The sequence below is a fragment of the Notamacropus eugenii genome, chromosome 1 (assembly GCF_028372415.1).
Source record: "Notamacropus eugenii isolate mMacEug1 chromosome 1, mMacEug1.pri_v2, whole genome shotgun sequence".
NCBI classification, from domain to species: domain Eukaryota; kingdom Metazoa; phylum Chordata; class Mammalia; order Diprotodontia; family Macropodidae; genus Notamacropus; species Notamacropus eugenii.
The window spans coordinates 298,263,327-298,285,566 of NC_092872.1; the positions used below are offsets into that span (position 1 = coordinate 298,263,327).

Consider the following 22,240-nt stretch of genomic DNA (forward strand, 5'->3'; position numbering starts at 1 on the left):
ATCCTCAAAATATCTCTGAGAGGTGAGTATCATTATTATTTTTCTCTTTATAGATCAGGAAACTGGGGCAAACAGATAAGATAACTTGCCTGAGATTACACAGCTAATAAATTTCTGCAACTGGAATGTAATTCGAGTTTCCTAGCATCTTTACAGATTTTTTTTTAACACCTGTATTTGGGAATCTGATTTGAGATGAGAGGGGTTACCAGGGAGAAAGTCTCTGACCTGCAGGAGTCACAGGAGTCTCTTTGGTTTAAACAGTCTTTTCTCTTTTCATAGTCAGAAAGGTCAAGGAAGGGTCAGAAAGAGGTTGCTATAAAGTGCAAACTGTTTACCTAATTTTTTTCTTTCTTCACTTTGGGATTACTTCCAAACTAGCTGCCTTTCTTCATTGCCCTAGACTAGTGAAGTGGTTAATCCTTCCATTCACTTTTAAAACTTTTAGAATTTAATTTTTATTTTTCCTTAAAACAAATTCTACAGAATGGTACCTCAAGACTTACTAAAATATTTCAGAAAAGAGTGAATTCCTGGAATTACCCCCAAGACCCCAGGAGTTCTCCACTGAACTTTTAAAATGATTAATCTTCAAACTCCTTAATCTGTTAAGATGTTTTTAGTAGTTCCACAGCTGACTCTATTTCTGTAATTCCAATATAGCTAAAGTTAAAATGGCAGGGGAAAAAATGTCTTACAGGTTTTTTTCTCTTTTCTTATAACCTAAACTCCCTCAGAAAGCCCAAAGTAGGAATTAGTTCTGCTTACTGGGACAATTGCTTCAGCTATGAAAGCTCATTAATCTTTCCCATTGCTCTAAACTCTCTGGCTACAGACTTTAAATATTTTTCTGGCTGGCTGCATTTTAAATCTTTCAAAGTAATAGAACCTGCAAACAACACAAACACCATACAGACATTTTACAAAGACACAAACACAGACAAAATAACAAGGTAGATACAGACACAAAAAGTCCTAACAAAGTGCACAGTCACAGTCCATAGCCGGCATGTGTTTACTATTTTAAAAGAGGCATGGAGCCAATCAAACATTCTCTTAGCCTGTGTTTGTGTGTGGGGGGGGTGGGGGTGGGGGGGGGGTGGGAGGGGGTGGGGGTGGGGGAGGCTCATGGGAGCCAGAAGAGAGAAGGTAAGAACCTCCTGGCCTGTGGAGTCCAGGGCCAAACAGAGCAAACAGGAACAGATGCTTAGGGGAACAGATTGTGCAGAAAGGATATCTTTACCAGAGAGATCTGAGATAAATCAGGTTGCCAGAGGGTCTCTGGTGTTTCCTCAGAAAGAATGGCAAGTTTGAGCAAGGCTCTTATCCTCAAGTAGGGATAAGAGCAGAGAACTCACCAGATAAGGAAGAAGTCAGACTCTGGAGAAATAAATCTCTGGTAGCACCTGGTCCATTCTTGCTGGTACTGGAAAGTTCAAATGTCCTGTTCCAAGTCCAATTCCAACACTACCACCAATTAATATCAACTGGGCAGAACTGACCTCTAATTTGCAGATGGCTAGAGTTGAAAACAGTAGGCTAGAAACAGGAGAGTCAGGAATCAGAGGTTTAGTTTCAAAGTGAGGAAAATGGCTTGCAAGTAAGAACACATGTGCCAGAGCCCTGCCCCTGGGGGGGGGGAACCAAAGGTAGATCTCAATACTTACGTCAATGGTTGTGCAATGAGCTGTAACCTGACAATGAGGGGCAATGGTAACAGTAACACAAGTTTGATACATAGCAAGGCTTCATAACCAGAACACGGGTACTTGTCCGCGAACATCTGGTGCTGGTCAAAGCATTATAATAATTATGTATCAGGAGCACAAAGGATTGTTGTTATGCTAGAATGTCTCCTAATATCTTGACAAGGGCAGAATTTTCCTTTTTTCCAGCTTCAAGAAGGAATGATTTTAAAAGCCTTTATTAAGCACTAAATATGTACAAAGGATTGAGTTATTAAGCACTAAATATGTACAAAGGATTGAGCTACGTTCTATGGAGACAAATAGAACAGTCTATGTTCTCGAGGAGCTCATATTTTAATAAGAGCACATAGAGGAGGGTGCAGTTGCATGGCAAATGGAAAGGCCCAATTATTCTTGGATGAATGCAGCAAGACAGAGTAAGGCTCAGCAGTCTGGAGATCAAGTAAATAGTTTGACTGAAATGATCAAATAGCCTAGACATCAAATTTTAAGAAATTATCAAAGAAAACTACCTTTATATCTTAGATCCAGAGGGTAAAATAAAAATGGAAAGAATCCAATAATCACCTCCTGAAAGACATCCTCAAATGAAAACTCTCAGGAATATCATAGCCAAATTCCAGAGCTCCCAGCTCAAAGAGAAAATATAGTTAAAGCAGCCAGAAAGAAACATTTCAAATATTGTAGAGCCACAGTCAAGATCACAAAAAATTTAGTGCTTCCATGTTAAAGAAGTGGAGGGCTTGGAATATAATACTCTGGAAGACAAAGGAGCTAGGATTACAACCAAGAATCATCTATAGAGAAAAACTGAGAGTAATCCTTCAAAGGAAATAGATATTTAATGAAATAAAGGTCTTTCAAGCATTCCTGATGAAAAGGTCAGAGCTGAATAGAAAATTTAACATTCAAGCACGAGTAAAAAGAAGCATAAAAAAGTAAACATGAAAAAGTAATCATAAGTAATCATATTTCATTTCAATAAAATTAAACTGTTTACACTCCTATATGGGAAGATGTTACATGTAACTCTCAAGAACTTTATCATTATCAGGGCAATTAAAAGAAATTTACATAGACCGAGGGCATGGGTGAGTCAATTAGGTTGGAGTGATCTCCCACAAAAGAAAGAAGTAAGAAAGAGGGATGCACTGAGAGAAGGGGGAAGAGAGAGGTAGAATGGGGAAATTTTCTTATGTAAAAGAGGCACATAAAGAGCATCTAGAATGGAGAGGAAAATGGGAGGTGGTGGTTGGCAATGCTTGAGCCTGTTCTCATTGGAATTAGTTCAAAGAGGGAAGAACACACACACACACACACACACACACACACACACACACACACACACACACACACACACACACTCAGTTGTGTTTAGAAAGGTAACTTACCCAGTAGGGAAATAAGAGAGAGGAAGGTGGCTGGTAAAATGGAGGACAGATTAAGGGAGGCAATGGTGAGAAGCAAAGTAGACTTTTGAGGTGGAAGGGGAGGATAAAAAAGAGAGAAAGAAGAAGAAATAGAAGAAAATAAGATGGAGGAAAAGGTACAGTAATCATAACTGTGAATATGAATGGGATAAGCTCATCTATAAAATGGAGAGGAGAATAGATTAAAAATCAGAATCCAATAGTATATTATGTACAAGAGACATTCTCGAAACAGAAACACACACACACACACAGTTAAAATAAAGGGTGACATTGTGTGAGGACACATTGTGTTTTTGATAGACTTAGCTCTTCACAGCAATGCAAGGACCTAAAACATTTCCAAAGGACTCATGATGCAAAATGCCATCCACATCCAGAGAAAGAACTATGGAATCAGAACGCAGAATGAAGCAGACTATTTTCTCTTTCTTTTTGTTTTTTTTTTTTTCATGGCTTCTCCCATTTGTTTTATTTCTTCTATGCAATGTGACTAATGTGAAAATGTGTTTAATAAGAATGTATGTGTAGAGCCCATATAAAATTGCATGCTGTCTTTGGGAGGGTAGGGGAGAAAATTTAAAATTTATGGAAGTAATTGTTAAAAATAAAAAAATAAATATGGAAAAATAATGAAATAAAATAAAGGACCAGAGCAGAATCTAATACACTTCAGCTGAAGTAAGAAAGGCAGGGGTAGCAAACATGATGTCAGGCAAAGAAAAAGTGAAAAGAGATAATTAGGGAAACTGCATTTTGCTAAAGGGTACACATAAGTAATATCAACAATTTTTATAGCAAGTTTCTGTGGTAAAGGCTTGATTTCTCAAATATATATTGAGTCTAGAACTGAGTTAGATTTATAAAAAGAAGAGCCATTCTCCAAATGATAAATACTTAAAGGAATTGAACAGGCAGTTTTCAGAAAAAATGCTCTAAATCACTGAGTGCAAAAGGAGATAGAATTATCTCAATTTCTTAATTATTCTTTTTTTTGGGGAAAACATAGCTAATGTGGAAATATGTTTTGCATGGTTTCACACGCACTTTCACACTTATAATTCATGTCATATTGCTTGCCTTCTAAGTATGGGAGGGAGAGAATTTGGAACTCAAACTTTTAAAAGAAAATAATGTTAAAAATAAATAATAAATTAAAAACAAAAAAAATATGGTTAGACCTGAGCTCTGTTAGGAACATTACTTTGACCATTGTGTAGGAAGTTGCCATAGTAACCCAAAAAAGAGGTGATAAGAGCCTGTATCAGGGTGTTAGCCCCATTTAAAAAAGAGGATACATATGAGAAGTCACTGAGGGAGAAATAATAGGACTTAATAAATTACTAGATATTGAAGGAAAGTGAGGACAAAGAGCTAAGGATTATTTTGAGATTATGAACCCAAGTGACAGAGGAGATGGTGGTAACCTACACAGAAATGTGGAAGTTGGAGGAAGGAAAGGTTTAGGTCGCTGGTAATGATATGATGAAAATGGAGTGTGCTTTGGACATGTTGGAATTTGAGATGCCAGTAGAACATCTGGAAAGAGTGAGATATATAGATCTTGGGATCATCTGCAAAAGGGTAGTACTTGAACTCATGGGAGCCGATGACAAGGTAAGGGGAAAGAAAGATCAATAAAGGGAGAGAGTATAGACAAAGAAGAGAAGTAGGTTCAAGACAAAGTCCAGCAAAAGAGAATGAAAAGGACCAATCAGACAAGGAAAAACTCAGGAGAGAACCTATCCAGGAAGATGCGGCATCTAGCATCAAAAGCAGAAGAGAGGTTCCGAAAGATGATGCAGAAAGCAGCCTATCACATTTAGCAGCTAAATGATCCCTGGTAACTTTGAAATGAATAGTTTAAAATAAAAATGAATTATAGTTGAGCCAGTCTCAGAAGTCAAGTTGTAAGGGGTTGGGAGGCAAATGAATGGTGAGGCAGTGTAAGCAGTGAGGCCGTCTTTTTTTTTTTTTGGTAGTTTGATAGTAAAAAAAGAAGAATTATAGTATGTGAGTTTGAGGAGATGGTAGAGGAAAGTGAGTTTTCCCCCCTCCTTTTAAGAATGGAGCCTATGTCCATAATGGAGCATATTTGTCTAACTCTTCACCTCCTACCTTGCACATCACTGAGTGCTGTCAGCAGAACTAAGGATTGTCAGAAGTACCTATGGAAACACAATAAATTTTTAGGCAGAAATCACAGAAACAGCAACATTCAAGTTTTGTATTAGGAACTCTTGGAAAGAGAAAAGGAAGGGGATCTATCTTGCCACATGGAGGAGGTAGGCAAAAGAGGGACAGCATGATGGGTACAGTCCCTAGGGACCCTGCTCCCCAGCCTTTTCCTTTGGGATGGTATTGGGTAGCTGTTGTGGACAACAATATTAAGGAACTGAGGTGTAATCATCCAGTCAAGAACTGGTGGGAATGTTGGATAAGACGTATGTAAGGATAAAATAGATGTAAGCTTTTGCTCTCCTCCTCCTCCCCATTTGTGAAAGGGGGCCCAGCTAGGCTTTTGCTCTGTTGATTGTCTCCAGTTTATCCTGTCCATAACTTGTTTGTACATTGGCGTTTGCATGTCACCTCCTCTAACAGACTGTGAACCTCTTGAGAGAAGGGACTACCTTTTAACTTTGTATCACTAGCTTGTTGCAGTACCTGGCACGTAGTAGGCTCTTAATGCCAACTGACTAACTTAGCTCAGAGCTCATATCCCCACTAAATTATTAAATGATTTTTTTTCCTGTTTCCTCTCCTTCTGGAAAAGGGAAGGAGCTTATTCTATACCTATTGCTAGTACCTTGAACAACCAGTTTTTCTTCTCCAAAGATCTGTTTCCTTATTGCTTTTCTGTACTTGTTGGTTAGACATTTATCCACTGAAGCCTGAGATCAGAATTATCACACCTGAAACTTTCCCATCACTAGGTTATGACTCAATTCCATTTCTCCCTTACTCACAAAAGCTGAAGAAAGTAACAATCCACATATGATTAACAATATCACAAGGATTGAGGAATGGCTAAACAAGTTGTAGTATATGAATTTAATGGAATACTATTGTGATATAAGAAATGATGAGCAGGCAGACTTCAGAAAAACCTGGAAAGACTTATATGAACTGATGCTGAGTGAAGTGACCAGAAGCAGGAGAACATTGTCATAGTAATAGGCTTAGCTCTTACTTAGACTCTACTTGGCAATTTGAGGACCTAAAACAATTATAAAAAGACTCATCATGGAAAATGTCATCCACATCTAGAGAAAGAAATATGGAGTCTGAATACAGATTGAAGCATACTATTTGATCTTTTTTGGGGGGTTTTTTCTCATGGGTCCCTCTCATTGGTTCTAATTCTTCTATACAACATGACTAATTTGAAAATATGTTTAATAAGAATGTATATGTAGAGCTTACAATCAGATTGCATGCTGTCTTGGGGAGGGGGAGAGGAGGGAGGTGGAGAAAAATTAAAACTTATGGAAGTGAATGCTGAAAACTAAAAATAAATTAATTTAAAAACCAGTATCACAAGGATAACTATGTGATAACATGTAACCTACTACATTTTTAGGCAGAGGGGAAAGAAATAGTAAACAGAATTTCATACATTGCAAAAACAAGGGTCCACTAGACAGATGAACTAAACCTCAAGAAACTGTCATATAATGGTGGAAGAGAAAAATCTGGAAATGGCAGTGGGGAACAAAGATTAAACCTGTTCTGCTTCCTGAATTAGTATGTCAGGGAACATGAATGAATAGCACCAGCTCTGAAGAGTGGCTGGAGAATAAGCTTCTTCTAGAGAATGTTTTCCATGAGTATAAGATGGAAAGAAAAGTCTGAAGAAGAGACTGGGAAAGTATAAGGTTGAATTGGATAGGAGTGAGGGGGATCAGGAACGGAGATAGCAACAGTTAGGGGAATAGAAAGTCCCAGTGGGATTAGTCATTTGTCTTGGATACCAACTCTTCAAGGTGTGGTACCTAAGGCTTGGTCTCCTTTGGCCCAAGTCTAAGTACTACCCATGGAGTTGTTGCCATGTGGAGAGCCATTAGGTCAATGGCTGGAATGCAAGGGAAAAGTGAACATTTCACTAGCAAAATTTTGTTCAGGGACCTAAACTTTAAACTTACATCATATTCCTCATCTTCCTAATTTTAAACAGATGTTTAAATTCTCCTGTTGAATAGATTCTTAATCAGTCTTTATTAAGGACCTGGTACATTTCAGGCACTGTGCTAGAACCTTGAGATAAAAGACAATTAAGAAAAAGTCCTTACCTGGAAGGAGCTTACATTCTTTTGGGAGATAGAATATGTACATATATGTGCATGTGTGTAAAAATGGAGGGGCTGGTCAGTGAGTGCCCAGGCATTAAAGCATGCTTGGATTTGTCTTTTGTTGTGCAATATAGAGAATGTTTTCAGTATTTACTACTTGTTTTTAATCTGGAGACTTGGGGAACCTACCCCTGGTCATCAGTGATTGGGGAGCTAATGCTGGTTGGTAATGAAGAGTCTTCCAATTGGCTAAGGAGCTAGGAAGACTGATGACTCAGAAGACAAAGCTAGAACGGAGTTCACATATACAAAAGGGTATGTTGCTCCCTTACTCTTAGAGTTTTCTCCTTCCTAATAGTGAGAAGACAAATGTAAGACATTCCTTCTAGGGATATTTCCCAATTCCCACTTGGACTGATAGGCCAGAGCCCCAGAGGGTGGCTGACTATCTCTTCTCTTAGGATTGGAGGGAGTAGACTTTTTTTGTTAATTATTTTTAGTTTCCAACATTCACTTCCACAAAATTTTGAGTTCCAAATCTCCCCATCTCTTCCCTCTGCCCACCCCAAGACAGTGTGTGTTCTGATTACTCCTTCCCCCAATCTGCCCTCCCATCATACCCCTTCCTTCTCTTATCCCCATCCCCTCTATTTTCTTGTAGGGCAAGATAAATTTCTATTCCCCATTGTCTATATGTCTTATTTCTAGGGTGTAGACTTCTAACACTATGATGAATCCCCATGGGATATGCTCATTATTACCAGCTAGCCAGATTTAATTAGCTTTCAGAAAAGGGTATATATACTGAGATGTTAAGAATGGTTGATACAAAAACATCACCCTAAAAGTCTGCAATGAATTCCCCCCAATACAGAGGGAGGGGAAAATAGATTCAAATTTAGGGAATATCTGTGGCAAAGGGGCAATTCACAGCCCCTGATTTGGGGAAGTCCTTTTTCCTTTTGGGATCTCAGTGAAATTCCCCTCAAGAGGATGTAGCTTCCTGCTAGTGCTAACAGTTTGTTGCCCTTGTAGAGCTCTGATGCCCTTCTCTCCACCCTGAGGAGGTGACACTATCTGAAGAGGACTTTTTTTCTTGGTGGTGGTGGGTCTAGTTTGCCTTCTTTCAGCTCCTGGCTGGATGCATTCATATTGTCTAGTCTTCTCAATGACATACTTATTAGGGGGAGGAAGAGAAAATTGCATGATGCTTCTGCTGGACTCACTTCCCTATTTCCTCCCAAGCCACTACCTTCTTTTTTTTTTTTTTAATTTTTTTATATTGTCTGCAGTTATTCTTATATATACATATACATTCACAATGTTCTACAATCACTACCACAAAACTTAGATTTTTTTCCCCCTACCTACTCCCCACCACCCCCTTCCCTCCCCAAGATGGCATACAATTCTACATAGGATCTACACATATATTCCTATTGAATACATTTTCACTACAGTCATGCTATGTAGAAGAACTAAAATAAATGGGAAAAATCACATAACAAACCAAAACATAATACACACAGACAAATGATCTGCTACATTCTGCAATTGAATTCCATAGTTCTTTCTCTGGATGTGGAAGGCTTTTTGCCTTTGAAGACCATTGGGAATTTTTTTTTTTTGCCATGAAGATGCAAGTCTACCAGGAAGAACTCTCGCACATTGTGGGTCATTGCTGTGCACAAAGTTCTCCTGGTTCTGCTCCTTTCATTCAGCATCAGATCATATAAGTTTTTCCCAGCCTCTCTGAAGTCTTCCTGTTCATCATTTCTCACAGCACAATAGTATTCCATTAAATTCATATACCATAATTTATTCAGCCACTCCCCAGTTGATGGGCATCCCCTTGATTTCCAGTTTTTGGCCACTACAAAGAGTGCTGCTATAAATATTTTTGTACATGTGGGACCCTTTCCCATTTTTATGATCTCTTGGGGATACAGTCCTAGAAGCGATATTGCTGAGTCAAACAGTATGCACATTTTTGTAGCCCTTTGGGCATAGTTCCAAACCACTCTCCAGAATGGTTGGATGAGCGCACAACTCCAACAATGAATTGGTGTTCCAACTCTCCCACATTCTCTCCAACATTTATCATTTTCCTGTTCTGTCATGTTTGCTGATCTAATAGGTGTGATGTGGTACCTCAGAGTTGTTTTTATTTGTATCTCTCTAGTTAAAAGTGATTTAGAGCATTTTTTCATATAATTATAGAAATCTTTAATTTCTTCCTCTGAAAATTACCTGTTCATATCCTTTGACCATTTATCAACTGAGGAGCCACTACCCTCCAAGGGCCTGGCTCCTTAAATGTTCCCAAAACGCAACTCTTCAAGCAGTTGCTAGAATCTCCTTCTCTGATATATATACGTAGGTCCAAAGATATGTAATTCTTTCAGTCATTTCTAATACTTTTTATCTTAAATGTACTTCACTCCTTCCAAAGTTGTTTAATTAAACCAGAGGTGGGGAATCTGTGACCTCAAGGCCACATGTAGCCCTCTAGGTCCTTAAGTATGGCCCCTTAACTGAATTCAAACTTCATAGAACAAATCTCCTTAATAAAAAGAATTGTTCTGTAAAACTTGAACTCAGTCGAAGGACTGTACCCAAGGACCTAGAAGGCCTCAAGGTTGCAGGTTCCCCACCCCTGAATTAAACTGTTCCAGGCAGTTTTCAAAGAAAGAAATCTAAGCTATAAGTAGTTTAATAATGAAAATTAAAGTTATCCTAAGATTCTAATTCATACTCATCAGATTAACAAAAGTGACAAAATGAGAAATAGACAAATGGTAAGGGGTTGTGGGAAAACAGGTACAATAATGCATCTTGGGTAGAGCTTGAACTGGTCTAGCCATTCTAGAAAGTAATTTGGAATTATACTCAAATAATTATTAAGTTGTGTATGCTCTTTGATAGAAAAGAAGAAAGGGACCCATATGTACAAAAACGTTTTTAACAGATCTTTTTGTGATATCAAATAAAAGGGTGCTTAACAATTGGGGTACCCAATTTAAATTTAATTTAAACCATGTTTAATAAATTATGTTATATGACTGTAATGGAATGCTATTGATGGAAGAGATGGCTTCAGAATAAACTGAGAATACATGAATGAAGTGATATGGAATAGAGTAAGTACAACAAGGAGAATAATTTGTGTAATAACATTGCAGAGACAAATCATTTTAAATACCTAGAACTGTAATCAATGTAATGGCCATCCACAACTCCAGAGTACCAATGATAAAGTATGTTTATTACCTCCTGATAAAGAGATTATGGACTCAAGACACAAAATGAGACATGCAGTTTTGGATGTGGTCATTGAGGGAATTCATTTTTCTTGATTATAAATATATTTTGCACATTTATAAAGGCTTTATTTTCTTTCCCCTTGTACTTTCAGTGGAGTGGGAGACATAGAAGGGAGATAACATCAAAACTTATTCATTGAAAAATATTTTAACGAGAGTGTTTACAGCTAGTTTAAATCTTTGATCAATAGAAGCAGGTAAGAATTATAAGTACCTATTTTACACCTTTGAGCTGATTGATTCTATAATAATAAAATAAGCATTCTCATTTGATAAAATGTGTCATGACACAAAATAGTTTTAGTTACAGTGATCATCTCCTTTCCACAACAAGTGCTTAAACCATGAAGATAAAGGAAGGAGCAATGGCTGCCTGATCCCCAACTTGACCACCATTGTCTATTTCTTTTATATTTATTCTTTCCTGATATTAGATGAGGAAGTATTACAAGAGTAGAATGCCCAGCTAACCTGTGAGAATGGAAGAGCCATCAGATTCATTGCTTCTACCAAATCTGGTAGGAACAGCAGCCAAATCCAGTGAGAAGCTAGTACCACAACTGAGTGATCTTCTTGACCAGACCCAGTAGTAGAGTAACCTATCACCTAAGACAACTTAGCCCTGCAAGGAGCCAGGCTAACTGGCCAAAGAGAGTAACTCATCCATCTCCAACATCTCACACTGAAGTCAACTAGGTAACGATTTTACCAAGGGAGAAAAGAACTCTCAGAAGCAAAAATACACTTACCCCCTTGGCTTCCCTAGTTGTGTGTCACCACCTTTGTTAAGGTAGCTTAAACCCATTCTCCCCAGTGACTGTGTGTGTATATGTACATGTGTGTTTAAGGGTTGGGGCGATTGTGACTATCCTTCTTGTTATACTTTATCACTAAGAACCCTTTTTCATAAAAGCTAGTTTGTGTCAACTGGGTGACAGTGGGAAACACACCAGATAGTGACTTGTGAGTGAAGCATTAGAAGTCACAACTCCTCACAGGTATACCTAGAATATGAAGAAGATAAGTATTTCCCCGTTAGGAGATTTATTTGCTAATCCAGTGCCAAGAAAACCCTAAAGGGGTCATGAAAAGTTGGACATGACTGAAAAACTACTGAACAACAACCAAGGGGGGAAGGGTAGAAGGCTTAAAAAAGGCACACAACTGGAGATTACGGAGCTAGAGGCAAGCACATCAAATGGGTAGAGAGAGAGCTGCGGTCTCTGGGGAGTACTTGGGGATGATGGATGTAGACAGCTGTTCCTGCAAGCATGCTGGGAGAGGAGCAAAGTTGGGGGAAGAGAAGGAGTTGCCTCTGCAGCAGTGACTGGTGTAGCAAAAGGGAATCACTAGGAAGAGTGGATACTGTGATAGTGAGAAAAGAAACTTCAGAATTGATGAAACAATTCATGCTACCGAAGACAGGACTAATGATATGTCTTCTCTCCTCTCCCATTCCATCCCCCTCAATTTGTTCCTTAATCTCCATTTCCTAATAGTTTGTTCTGTTGTTTTAAACTGGGTTCTCTAAAATAAATGTGATTAACTGATCTATGTGTTTCATTACTTATATGAAACAGGGAGTAAAAGAGGGTAAATGTTTCAAAGTTAGCTAGAAAGTTTCTTTTAACTGCTGGAAGAAACATTCCTTGGCATGGGGGTTCATTGTGAACAAAGAATTTTTGATTCATGCTCTTGTAATTTCCCAGACCAGGGCTCAGATCACTTCTGGGCAAATTTGTCAACAATTTTACTGGGGAGGGTTGTGATGGTGGAACAAGAGTTGTGAGTAAGCTGGCAATGGCATGGGAGGTAACAACCAGATCATTATAGTTTCCCATTGTTTCTCCTCCACAGGTGGCTTGAAAAGAAAACCACACCATGTCCCAAGGGGATAGAGCCAAATTAGAGAGAAAAATCACATCCAAAGGGTAGGAAAGAAGGAGTGACTAGGAAGTAGTAATGCAACCTACACAAAGGTAAGGACCAGAAAGAGGGAATTACTAGCCTTCTCCTCCTTAGTCCAGCCTACCAGTCAATGTACATGGCTAGACAGTAATAATAATCTATTGTTACCCTTGACCTATTATGATATTACTGATGCACAAATAGTTGACGAGGCCTAATTTTGATTTCCTTAAGAGTTCTGCCTTCTCCCATCTGTTCCCTTGGTCATGACATTTCCCATGCCTGGAACTGGTTCTCCCAAAAGTCCTGACAGTATATTTCCTCAGTATTCCACTGACATACTACCTTCGCAATGCTGGATCATCTCCAGTCATCCTGAACTATTTTTGGCCACTGGACCCAGATGGCTCCAAAGGAGAGACTGAAGCTGATGACTTTGCACAACCCTCCCTGACTTAAATCCAAGTCACTTGCAAGTCATGGCATCATCTTCCTGATGTCATGGTCCTCTTCAAGAACAAAGGACAAACCACAACCGCCTCCCTGACAGTCTGTTTGGTGAAAGTATTTTCTTCCTCCTCACATTTCTTGCAGCAAGTCAGTCCTTTCCTATGAACTTACACTATATCTCCTGTACTACAGTGATCTGTTTGTGTCTTTCCTTTCCATTAGCTGATAAACCTTGAAAGCTTGGTTTATATTTTTAATTTATAGATTTATATACCTAGAAAAGTCATTTTTTACATAGTAAATGCTTAACTAGTTTTTTGAAATCAATAGTAATTATAACTTTAGGCTGATCAGTTTGTGCTTTTGTTTCTAATTCTTTCTGCTCTTATAAAAACTAGTTTGCAAAACTCATTTGCTAAAGCTTAAGATACAATATGAAGCAAAGAATGAAGTTGAGCACGGTTGAATGCAAGAATATTGTACTAGAAGAGCTGCAAAAATAATTACAGGGCTCATAAAAATAGAGAAATAGGCAAAGAACCATGGATTCTCAATAGTTGCAGAGAGTTCAAAGGCTATTTCATATAGCCTATATCTACTATTCATCAGGATCCCCTTTAGTATCCCTGATAAGTAGCCATGTAGGCTTCATTTAGAAGCGCCTATTGAAGGAGAATCCACTGCTTCTCAAGGCAGCCCATTATTCTCTTGGATAGTTATAATGCTTAGGAAGCTTTCCCTTATATCAAATGTAAGTATACCTCACCGTAACTTCTCCCCATTTCCTCCCTCAGTTCTGTTTTCTAAGGTTAAGTAAAATAAGTCATTTCTCACACACAAGTTCTTTAAATACTTAAGGGAGATAGTCATTTTCCTCTGAATCTTCCCTTCTCCATGCTAAACATCTCAAGTTCTTTCAATCACTCCTCATATATATCTTTTAAAACGAAACATTGTTTTCGAGGAGTCCAGTGATTTCTAAATTAGGTGTTTTTTAAAAACATCAAAAACCTTATATTTTATTTATCTTTTGATTTTGTCCTCATTTTTTCCTTATCTCAAGTCATTTATTTCAGTCTGGCCGGTTCGAGTTTTTAGGGAATCCATTTCTGGAATAAAAATCAATTTTATTATCTATTTATTCACCTACCAATTCTTTCCTTAAGAACTTTGATGTCATTTTAAAACTCTCATTTCATTCCTTCTCATAATCAATATAATTATTGTGGAAAATTCATTTTTTTCTTTTAATCCTCTTTGTAGTTGGTTACAGAGTTTCTCTCCAGATTGACAACAATTTTTAATACTGATTTGATGTCTTCTTTGGTTTATTCATCTCTCCAGCTTCAGTTCTTGAACAGGGGTTTTATGCTAAGCACAGGTTCTGTCCTTGCTGCACTTTCCAGAGGGGGTGGTTAGCCTCGCTTGGTTTTGTCCCTAGTCTCCTGGATTTTCTTATTAAGTTCCGGGAAGAGGTCAAGTTTAACCCTGGGAAAGGTTAAGCCTTCAAAGACCTCTGAGGTTCAGAGTACGGTCATCTCTCAGGTCAAGGTTCTACAAATCTTGAACCCTTCACAATCTTGGTCCAAGATGTTCCCCACTGTTTACCATTACCTCGGGCTTTCTTGAAGGAGTCCTCAGGCTCTTATTGCCTCTGAATAGAGAGCCTTGCAGGCTACATGTTTGTCTGGTCCTTTGGATGTGCTAAGAGGTTATGGGCTTATTTGCATAAGCTGCTTCTAGCTTTTTGTTGGCAACCTCCTTTCCTATTGCTCATGCTAGCCAACTTACTATACAGTTCTAACTTATTGTAGTTTCTTACTGGATCTGATATTAGTGTATTGTGAATTTCAGTCTTTTTCCAGATTAGGAACTGGTGAATTAAGCAGCCTGTCTCCACTCATGCAGCCATCTTGGCTGAATTTTGTATGACATGGACTTGAGGACTCTTGGTATCCCAGAGACCCTTTTCAACTTATTAATGACCTTGGTGAAATGTGGTACACAGAACAGATGACAGTACTTGTCCCTCCCCCCAGAAAAGGTCCGAGTAGGACATGGTAGAGTGGGACGATTATTTCCCACCTTTAGTATAGTATGCCTCAATTCTTTCCACCAATTTCACTCAGCAATAGTTTTATCTGGTTGCTATATCATTGCCTGTTGACCAAATACCTTTAGGGGATATAGAAACTCTGAACTTGTGAGAAACATGCTCCTTTTCTCCTGTTCTATTTGTCTTCACCAATTTAATTTTTCAAGCAGCAATTTGAGGCTAAGTATACGTAGCTTCTTTATACAGACTGTGGCTAAGTGTTTTTTCAATACTCTTAAGTTTCTGGGAGTGAGGCATAGGAGCAGTAGTTTTCAACTGGGGTCCAGGTATCCTCCCTGGGTAATGCTCCCAAATATTTCCTTGTGGTCAGAGCCCTGAAGTCTATGTGTGAGACTGAAGAGGTAAAGTCAGGTATACAAATGGTAAAACATTTAAGGACACAGTATTAAATTGGAGAGGGGGAAAAGTAGGTCTTTATTAAAATGCTGACAGAATCCTAACATAACTAGATTCTTAGGGATACCATCTGGCCTCCCTATACTCAAAATGTAGATTTTTCTTTTCATTCTGAACATTAATTTATGATTTACTGATGGTTAGACTAAGTTGTATTTGGATAGAAATCAATTAAGCTGTACCAGAAAGATCAAAAAGACATTTTCCTATTAAGACTAGAATCAATTTAGAACTGCAAGTTTTGGCATTTGTATTTAAGCTGCCATTGTCATCCACCGAAAAATCTTCAATGCGCAATGACTATTGATCAGTGAAAAGTGGTCTTGGCAGAACTCACAAAGGTTATAATTTTAAATTTAAAATGTGAACTAGTAAGCTGAAGAGTTCCAAAATTTTATGTTTCTAGAAATTAACTCCTTCAAAAGACCCTCTAAAATTTGTTTATGATGGGAGTTATCTAGATATCATAGAGAACCTCCTCTCCCATCTCCCAGTCAGAAGATTAACTAGCTTAGACTAGGTAATCTTCGAAGTCCTTTTTGCTCTTCAGTTCTATGAATATTCATTTTAATATTCATCTTTAATTTTTAAGAAAGTCAGTACTCCATCACAAATTCACAAATATTTAGTTTTAACAACTAGAAGACTGTGAATTTTAAGAATCATTTATCTCGTTAAATATATCAAGAAAGGCTTATAAAGATTTATCCTCAGAAAAATATGCATTTCAACCTTTGAATAATCTATACCCCCCCAAAAAAAAGGTTTCTCCAAAACTTTTTACTGACTTAATTCCTCTTTTTCAAAAACAAAAACAAACTACAGGATGATTTGGTGGTATAGTCCTAGGCAGAAAGACATAACATGTGAGATTCTATTGCCATTTGTTAAGAATACTGAAAATTCTTACCTTTGGGTTATATTCTGCATTTTTAGCATGCAAAGCTATTTTCTTCAAATCTAATTTACAAGTCAGGTTTACAGTGGATACGATATTCCTAGAAAAAATAAAACATGGTAACTGTCAAGTTAAAAATAGCAAAAGGCAAAAAAGTGCTGGACTATTTTAAAATAATTATATAAGCTATTATCTTCAAGATTATTCTTTGTGGCAAATCATAAACATTTAGTTATTTCTTTTATAATAGAAGTACTTAAGTTGGTGTAGTGGACAGAGTACTAGGTCTAGAGTCGTGAAGAGGAGTTCAGCTATGACCTCAGACTTACTAGCTGCATGATCCTGGGCAAGTCATTTAACTACTTCTGCCTCAGTTTCCTCAATTGTTAAATGGGAATCATAAAAGCCTCTATCTCATAGAATTATTGTGAAGATCAAATGAAATAATATTTGTAAAGTACCTGACATACAGTAGGTGCTTAACAAATGCTTCCTCCCCACCCCTTTGTGTTCAGTTTTTTAAAGTATTATTCAAGACACACACACACACACACACACACACACACACACACACACACACAGCCTACAATAATAATAGCATAATTAAAAGAAAAAAAGCACTAAAAAAAACCCCACTTCAATCTCTGTTGTATTCTTTGCATTTCACGGCTTTTCTCTCCGGTAAGAGATACTTCTAAATACAATGACCAGCTCACTACATTGAAGGTATATTTTACTGAAGTTCTATAGAAATGAAGAAAAGGCAGATTTCAGAGAACCTGTAAAGACTTATGTGAACATGTCAAGTGAAATGAGCAGAACCAGGAGAACATCGTACACAGTAACAGCAACATTGTGTGATGAACAAATATAATAGATTTAGCTCTTCTCAGCAAGGCAATAAGCCAAGACAGTTCCAAGGGACTCATGATGAAAAATGCTGACCACATTGACAGAAAGCACTACAAAAAAACCCCACTTCAATCTCTGTTGTATTCTTTGCATTTCTTGGCTTTTCTCTCCAATAAGAGCTACTTCTAAATGCTACAACCAGCTCACTACATTGAAGATACATTCTATGATTGTTCTATAGGAAATGAAGAACAGGCAGATTCAGACTACAGAGTCTGAATGAAGATAGAAGCAAACTATTTTCATTTTTTTTGTTTTGTTTTTTCCTTTCTCATGGTTTTTCCCTTTTGTTCTGAGTCTTCTTTCACAACATGACTAATATGGAGATATGTTTAACATGACTGTACATGTATAACCTATATCAGATTGGGATGGGGAGGGAGGGAAGGAGAAAAATTTCAAACTTAAAATCTTACAAAGATGAATTTTGAAAGCTATATTTACATGAAATTGAAAAAAATGCTTTTAAGTAAAAGAAAGGAAAGTACATTTTTTTTTCAAGTGTTTTTCTTTCAGGATACAAATACATAGCTTTAGTTCATGAATTTGCTAAATGTTCTTTTAATGTAGGAATAATAGGACCAAAGCTGAAAGGAACCTAAGAACTCATCTAGTCCAAACTATAGTGGAGCAGAGAGGGGTTAAATAACCTACCCAAAGCCATACCAGGAATAAATAGCACATACCAGATTTCAAGTCCAGCATTTTTTATTGTGCCATTTAACATAAATCACATCAATTCTTGGCTTGGTAGATAGTCAGATGAACTTGGGAACTGGAAGATCCAAGTTTGAATCCCATTTCAGACACTTAACCATGTTCCTAGTGCAAGTCTCTTTGTCTCTCTCAGCCTCATCTTTAAAATGGGATAATAGCCACTGTTTCACAGTGTTGCGAGTTATCTTATTGGGATACCAACTATAAAGTGCTTTGCAAACCTTAATATCCCATATAAATCTAGCTACTGTTAATTTCCTACCTAGTGGTCAACAATGATTGCCCCATTTTACAAATGGGAAATACAACCAAACAGTATTATTGCCTAAAGTCATAAATCATTACTAGAAGAACCATTAAACCTAGGCTTACTATACTTATTGTTTTAACCTTAAGATAGGAATTAGTGCTCTGTGAGACAATGTATAATATGTACATAGGGATGCTGAACACATTTCAAATCTGTCCCCAGACACTAGCTATGAGACCCTAGACATGTCACTTCATTCTGTTTTCCTCAGTTTAATTATCTATAAAATGAGTTGGAGAAGGAAATGGCAAACCACTCCAGTCAGTATCTTTGCCAAGAAAACCCCAAATGGGGTCCGAAAGAATCAGACATGACTGAAATGACTGAACAGGAACAACATGGCAGCATCACTAGTATTGCTTGTCTGGCTGGTGGCATCTCAGACACTGAGTAAATATGTATTTTCATCCACGTTGTCTTTTACTTATAGCCATTCGATCAATCTAGGATCATAAGATTTAAATGGAGCTTATAAGTGTGAATGAGCTCACTAACCTTTTAGAGGTTGGGGGACTGTTTCTCCTCTCCTCCTCTCCTCTGGTGTTCTACCCAGGGGAAGGTACACTCCATGGCCAAAAGTTGACTTTTTTTCCTCTGGGTTTACTGGCTACATTTCTTGTTCAAAGATCAAGCCTTAAACCCAATTCACTCTGGACCCAGTTCAGATTGGACAACAAGTTCCCACCCTCCTAGTACAAAGTAAATGTAATAATAGTAATTGTTTCTCTTTTATCCAGGAACCCTGAGGATCTTCCCCTTCCGGGTTTTGTGTTTGTTTTTTTTTTGATTAAAGGGGCCATCCCTTGAGTAACTACTTAAAGAAGCCTATTCATTGAATGGGTGTATCTCACTCAAAGTGAGAATGTGATAAGATTTTAGCCTGAAAGGACCAGGGTCTCACATTGCATCCTGAGCCATCTCCAGTCATCCTGATGAACATATCAGACCACTGGACCCAGATGGCTCAGAAGAAAGTGAGGTTGATGATCTTATGCAGCCCTCACTCATTCAAATCAAAGTCAACTGCAAGTCATGTCATCATCTTGATGTCATGGTCCTCTTCAAGAACAAAGGACAAACACAACAACAACAAAAGACTTACTGTAATTGGGGAACTATTCCAGAGCCTTCTGAAGCAGGGGTCACTGGCATTAGAGGAGTCATTGATGTCAAAGGAAAAAAGCCACAGCTAGAAATCTCTGGAGAAGGCAGAGTTGAATTTTCTTCTGATAGTGGCTTCAAACCAACATTTGACAAACTGAAGTTGTCTGTGTAAATGCCATCACTGTTCTTCTCACTTAGTGACTGTAATCTAGATGGATCTCCTTGTATTTCATGGTTTCCTTCTACTCCTTGTTTCCCTTCAGTGAGAGTCTGTTCTGTGTTTTCTTGGTTAAGTTCATCTGGCAGGAAGCTAAGGTCCACAGATGAAAAATCAGTAGAAGGTGCTTTGGAAGGTTGAAGATGAGAAGCAGAAGTCTCTTGATTAGATGAAATATGCAAGTATGAATCATATGGGACGATAGGGCTGAAGAGATGAGAACTGGCAGAGGCAAGTTCATCCTATTATTTTTTTTTTGGCAGAGGGAGAAAAAACAACAACAAAATCCAGTGTGTTCTATCATAATAGATAATAGACAGAGACATAGTACATTTATTTACTTAATTAGGGGATTGAATTTGGGGTACTTGGGGGTACTTGAACTTGTTTCTTAAATATTTTGATAATCTTTTTCAATCTAATCAATTTCCTTTGCAATATTTTCTTTTATCCTTCTAAAAACATTGTTCTAAGATAAGGTTCATTGGTTTCACCAAACTGCCAAAGAAGTCCATGAAACAAAAAAAAGGTTAAGAACCTCTCAATTGTAGGTTTTCAATACACTTTTATATCAGAATTCTAGATTTAGAAGGCACTGTACGTATTACTTAGTCTAGTGCCATTTAAAGTTAAGAAAACTGAGTTCTTTCCATTAAGAAAGGAAAATATCAATTACTCCCAAAGAGTTCCCAAGACTTGCAAAACCAAATGCCTCCCTTGCATTGGCAAATCAACTGCCATTTCTAAAACAAGTGTTATTATGTATACAGATTTTAACAACCATTACTGATCTGTGCATAAAAAAGGAAAACATTTTATTATATTCCTTAAAACTAAATTATTGAAAAACAATTGTGTATCAAAGGGTTTTAAGATTATATTTCTCTAACAGATTTGTAACATTTTTTGTATGTGTAGTGGATCTCCTGGGCAGTCTGCTATAAACTTCTGGATTCCTTGCCAGAATACTGCTTTAAAATGAATTTAAAAAAAAGAAACATACATAGGATTAGGAGGAAACCTATCATACTGAAGTAATTTTCAAAATTTTTAAAAAAGGTACAAAGGCCTTAGGTTAAGAATCAGTGTTTAAAACGTAGAGCAGCCAGTTAGAATATACTTTACAGTGCTCACATAAACACCCATAATAAGTAAAAGCCAGTGCAGATTTATCTTTGACTAATGGATTTTTTTAAAGACAAAAAGCATTGAACATGTATCAGTTAGTTTTGAAAAAACAACTACCACAGAAGAGTTCACAGATTTAAAAAAAAAAATCCCTCTTCTATTAAACTGTTTGATCTCTCTTTGTTCTGGCAAAGGGAAGAAAGAGCTAAGGCATCTCTAAACAGAAAACGTAAAAAGCCATTTTCCCCCTTCCCTCACATTGCCACTTAAGTATTGAAGCTTCTTAGACCATGACTAAGTTATAGTAGTTAGCATTTCTAGAGAGGGTGACTGGAGAAAACTGCTGTAAGGAACGCTCAATTCTTTCCCAGAAAATAAACAGTTGTGGTTCACAAAGTGTACCTCCTTTTACAGTATCACAGACGTTCTAACTTTTGACTCTGCTGGACAGCAACCAGGCTAACTTGGGACTCGCAAGGGCAGGGGAAAGGTCAATTCCCACGGCATGCCCGCTTCTCCTGGCTCTGGTGCCTGAGCCCTGGACAAACACAGATAGCAGGACCTGCTCAAAACTCTTATAACTGCAAGAATCAAGCCAGCCAGCCTAACTAGGAGAGCAGGGAATAGGATCCTTTTTTAGAACAGGCTTGGGAGAAGGCAGCAGAGTTTGCCACAGACTCACCTGATTCATGCACTGGTCTAAGTAAATCTCTAGGTATGGCTCCTCTTCCATTAGGACAAGGAAGAGACTCAAAGTCACCAATCCCCTGGATTTTTTAATCAGTTTAGGAATCAGGGGTTGGAGGTGAGGGAGTGGGGTCGTCAAGCGAAGCTGCAATGTATTTTCGTGGGCACAGGTCCCGCAGCTCCTAGGAGTGCGCCTAGGATAACTAGGGCTCAGTATGAGAGGCTACCAGTTGGGGCAAATGAAACAATCAACGTTGGCTAGAACCACAAAGCTTTACCCATCAGTAATCAAGGTTGATAAAAAGGGGCTGTTTGCAGGATCGTGTCACTGTAAAAACGTGCTGTGTTATCACTTCGCTGTGGTCTGTAGAGTACTCAGGCTCCCTTTCCTTCCCCCTGTTTCTCACCTCCCCTTTTCTTTTTCTTTTCCCCCCTCACCCTGTCTCCGTGCTCCCGCAGTTACTCTGACAATTTGAGATCTTGAGTTAGTTTAAAGCGTTGCCTGACATCAGAGGCATTATTAATAGTGACTTGATTGTGTTTCTGTAGACAAGTGCACACACCCTTATAAATTTTCTTATACTAAAAAAATAAATAAATAAAAAAGGTAACAATTCCCTTTCATATTACGCTTCTTCTATGGATC

At 37.9% G+C, this 22,240-nt stretch overlaps 1 protein-coding gene across 2 annotated transcripts in view; it reads right to left on the reverse strand.

Annotated features, from left to right (window-relative positions):
* The window catches only part of TBPL2 (TATA-box binding protein like 2), a 71,031-nt gene extending 49,134 nt beyond the window's left edge, over positions 1–21,897 (reverse strand). Inside the window, exons 1-3 of one of the 2 annotated variants that reach the window (XM_072629290.1) lie at positions 21,590–21,897; positions 19,561–20,021; positions 16,532–16,619 (exon numbers count right to left, since the gene is read on the reverse strand). In XM_072629290.1, the coding sequence (XP_072485391.1) occupies positions 16,532–16,619; positions 19,561–20,021; positions 21,590–21,640 (600 nt within the window). In that variant the 5' untranslated portion in view covers positions 21,641–21,897. The remainder of the gene's footprint in view (positions 1–16,531; positions 16,620–19,560; positions 20,022–21,589) is intronic. The other variant, XM_072629289.1, reaches the window with a different exon arrangement.
* Positions 21,898–22,240: the final 343 nt, after the last annotated feature.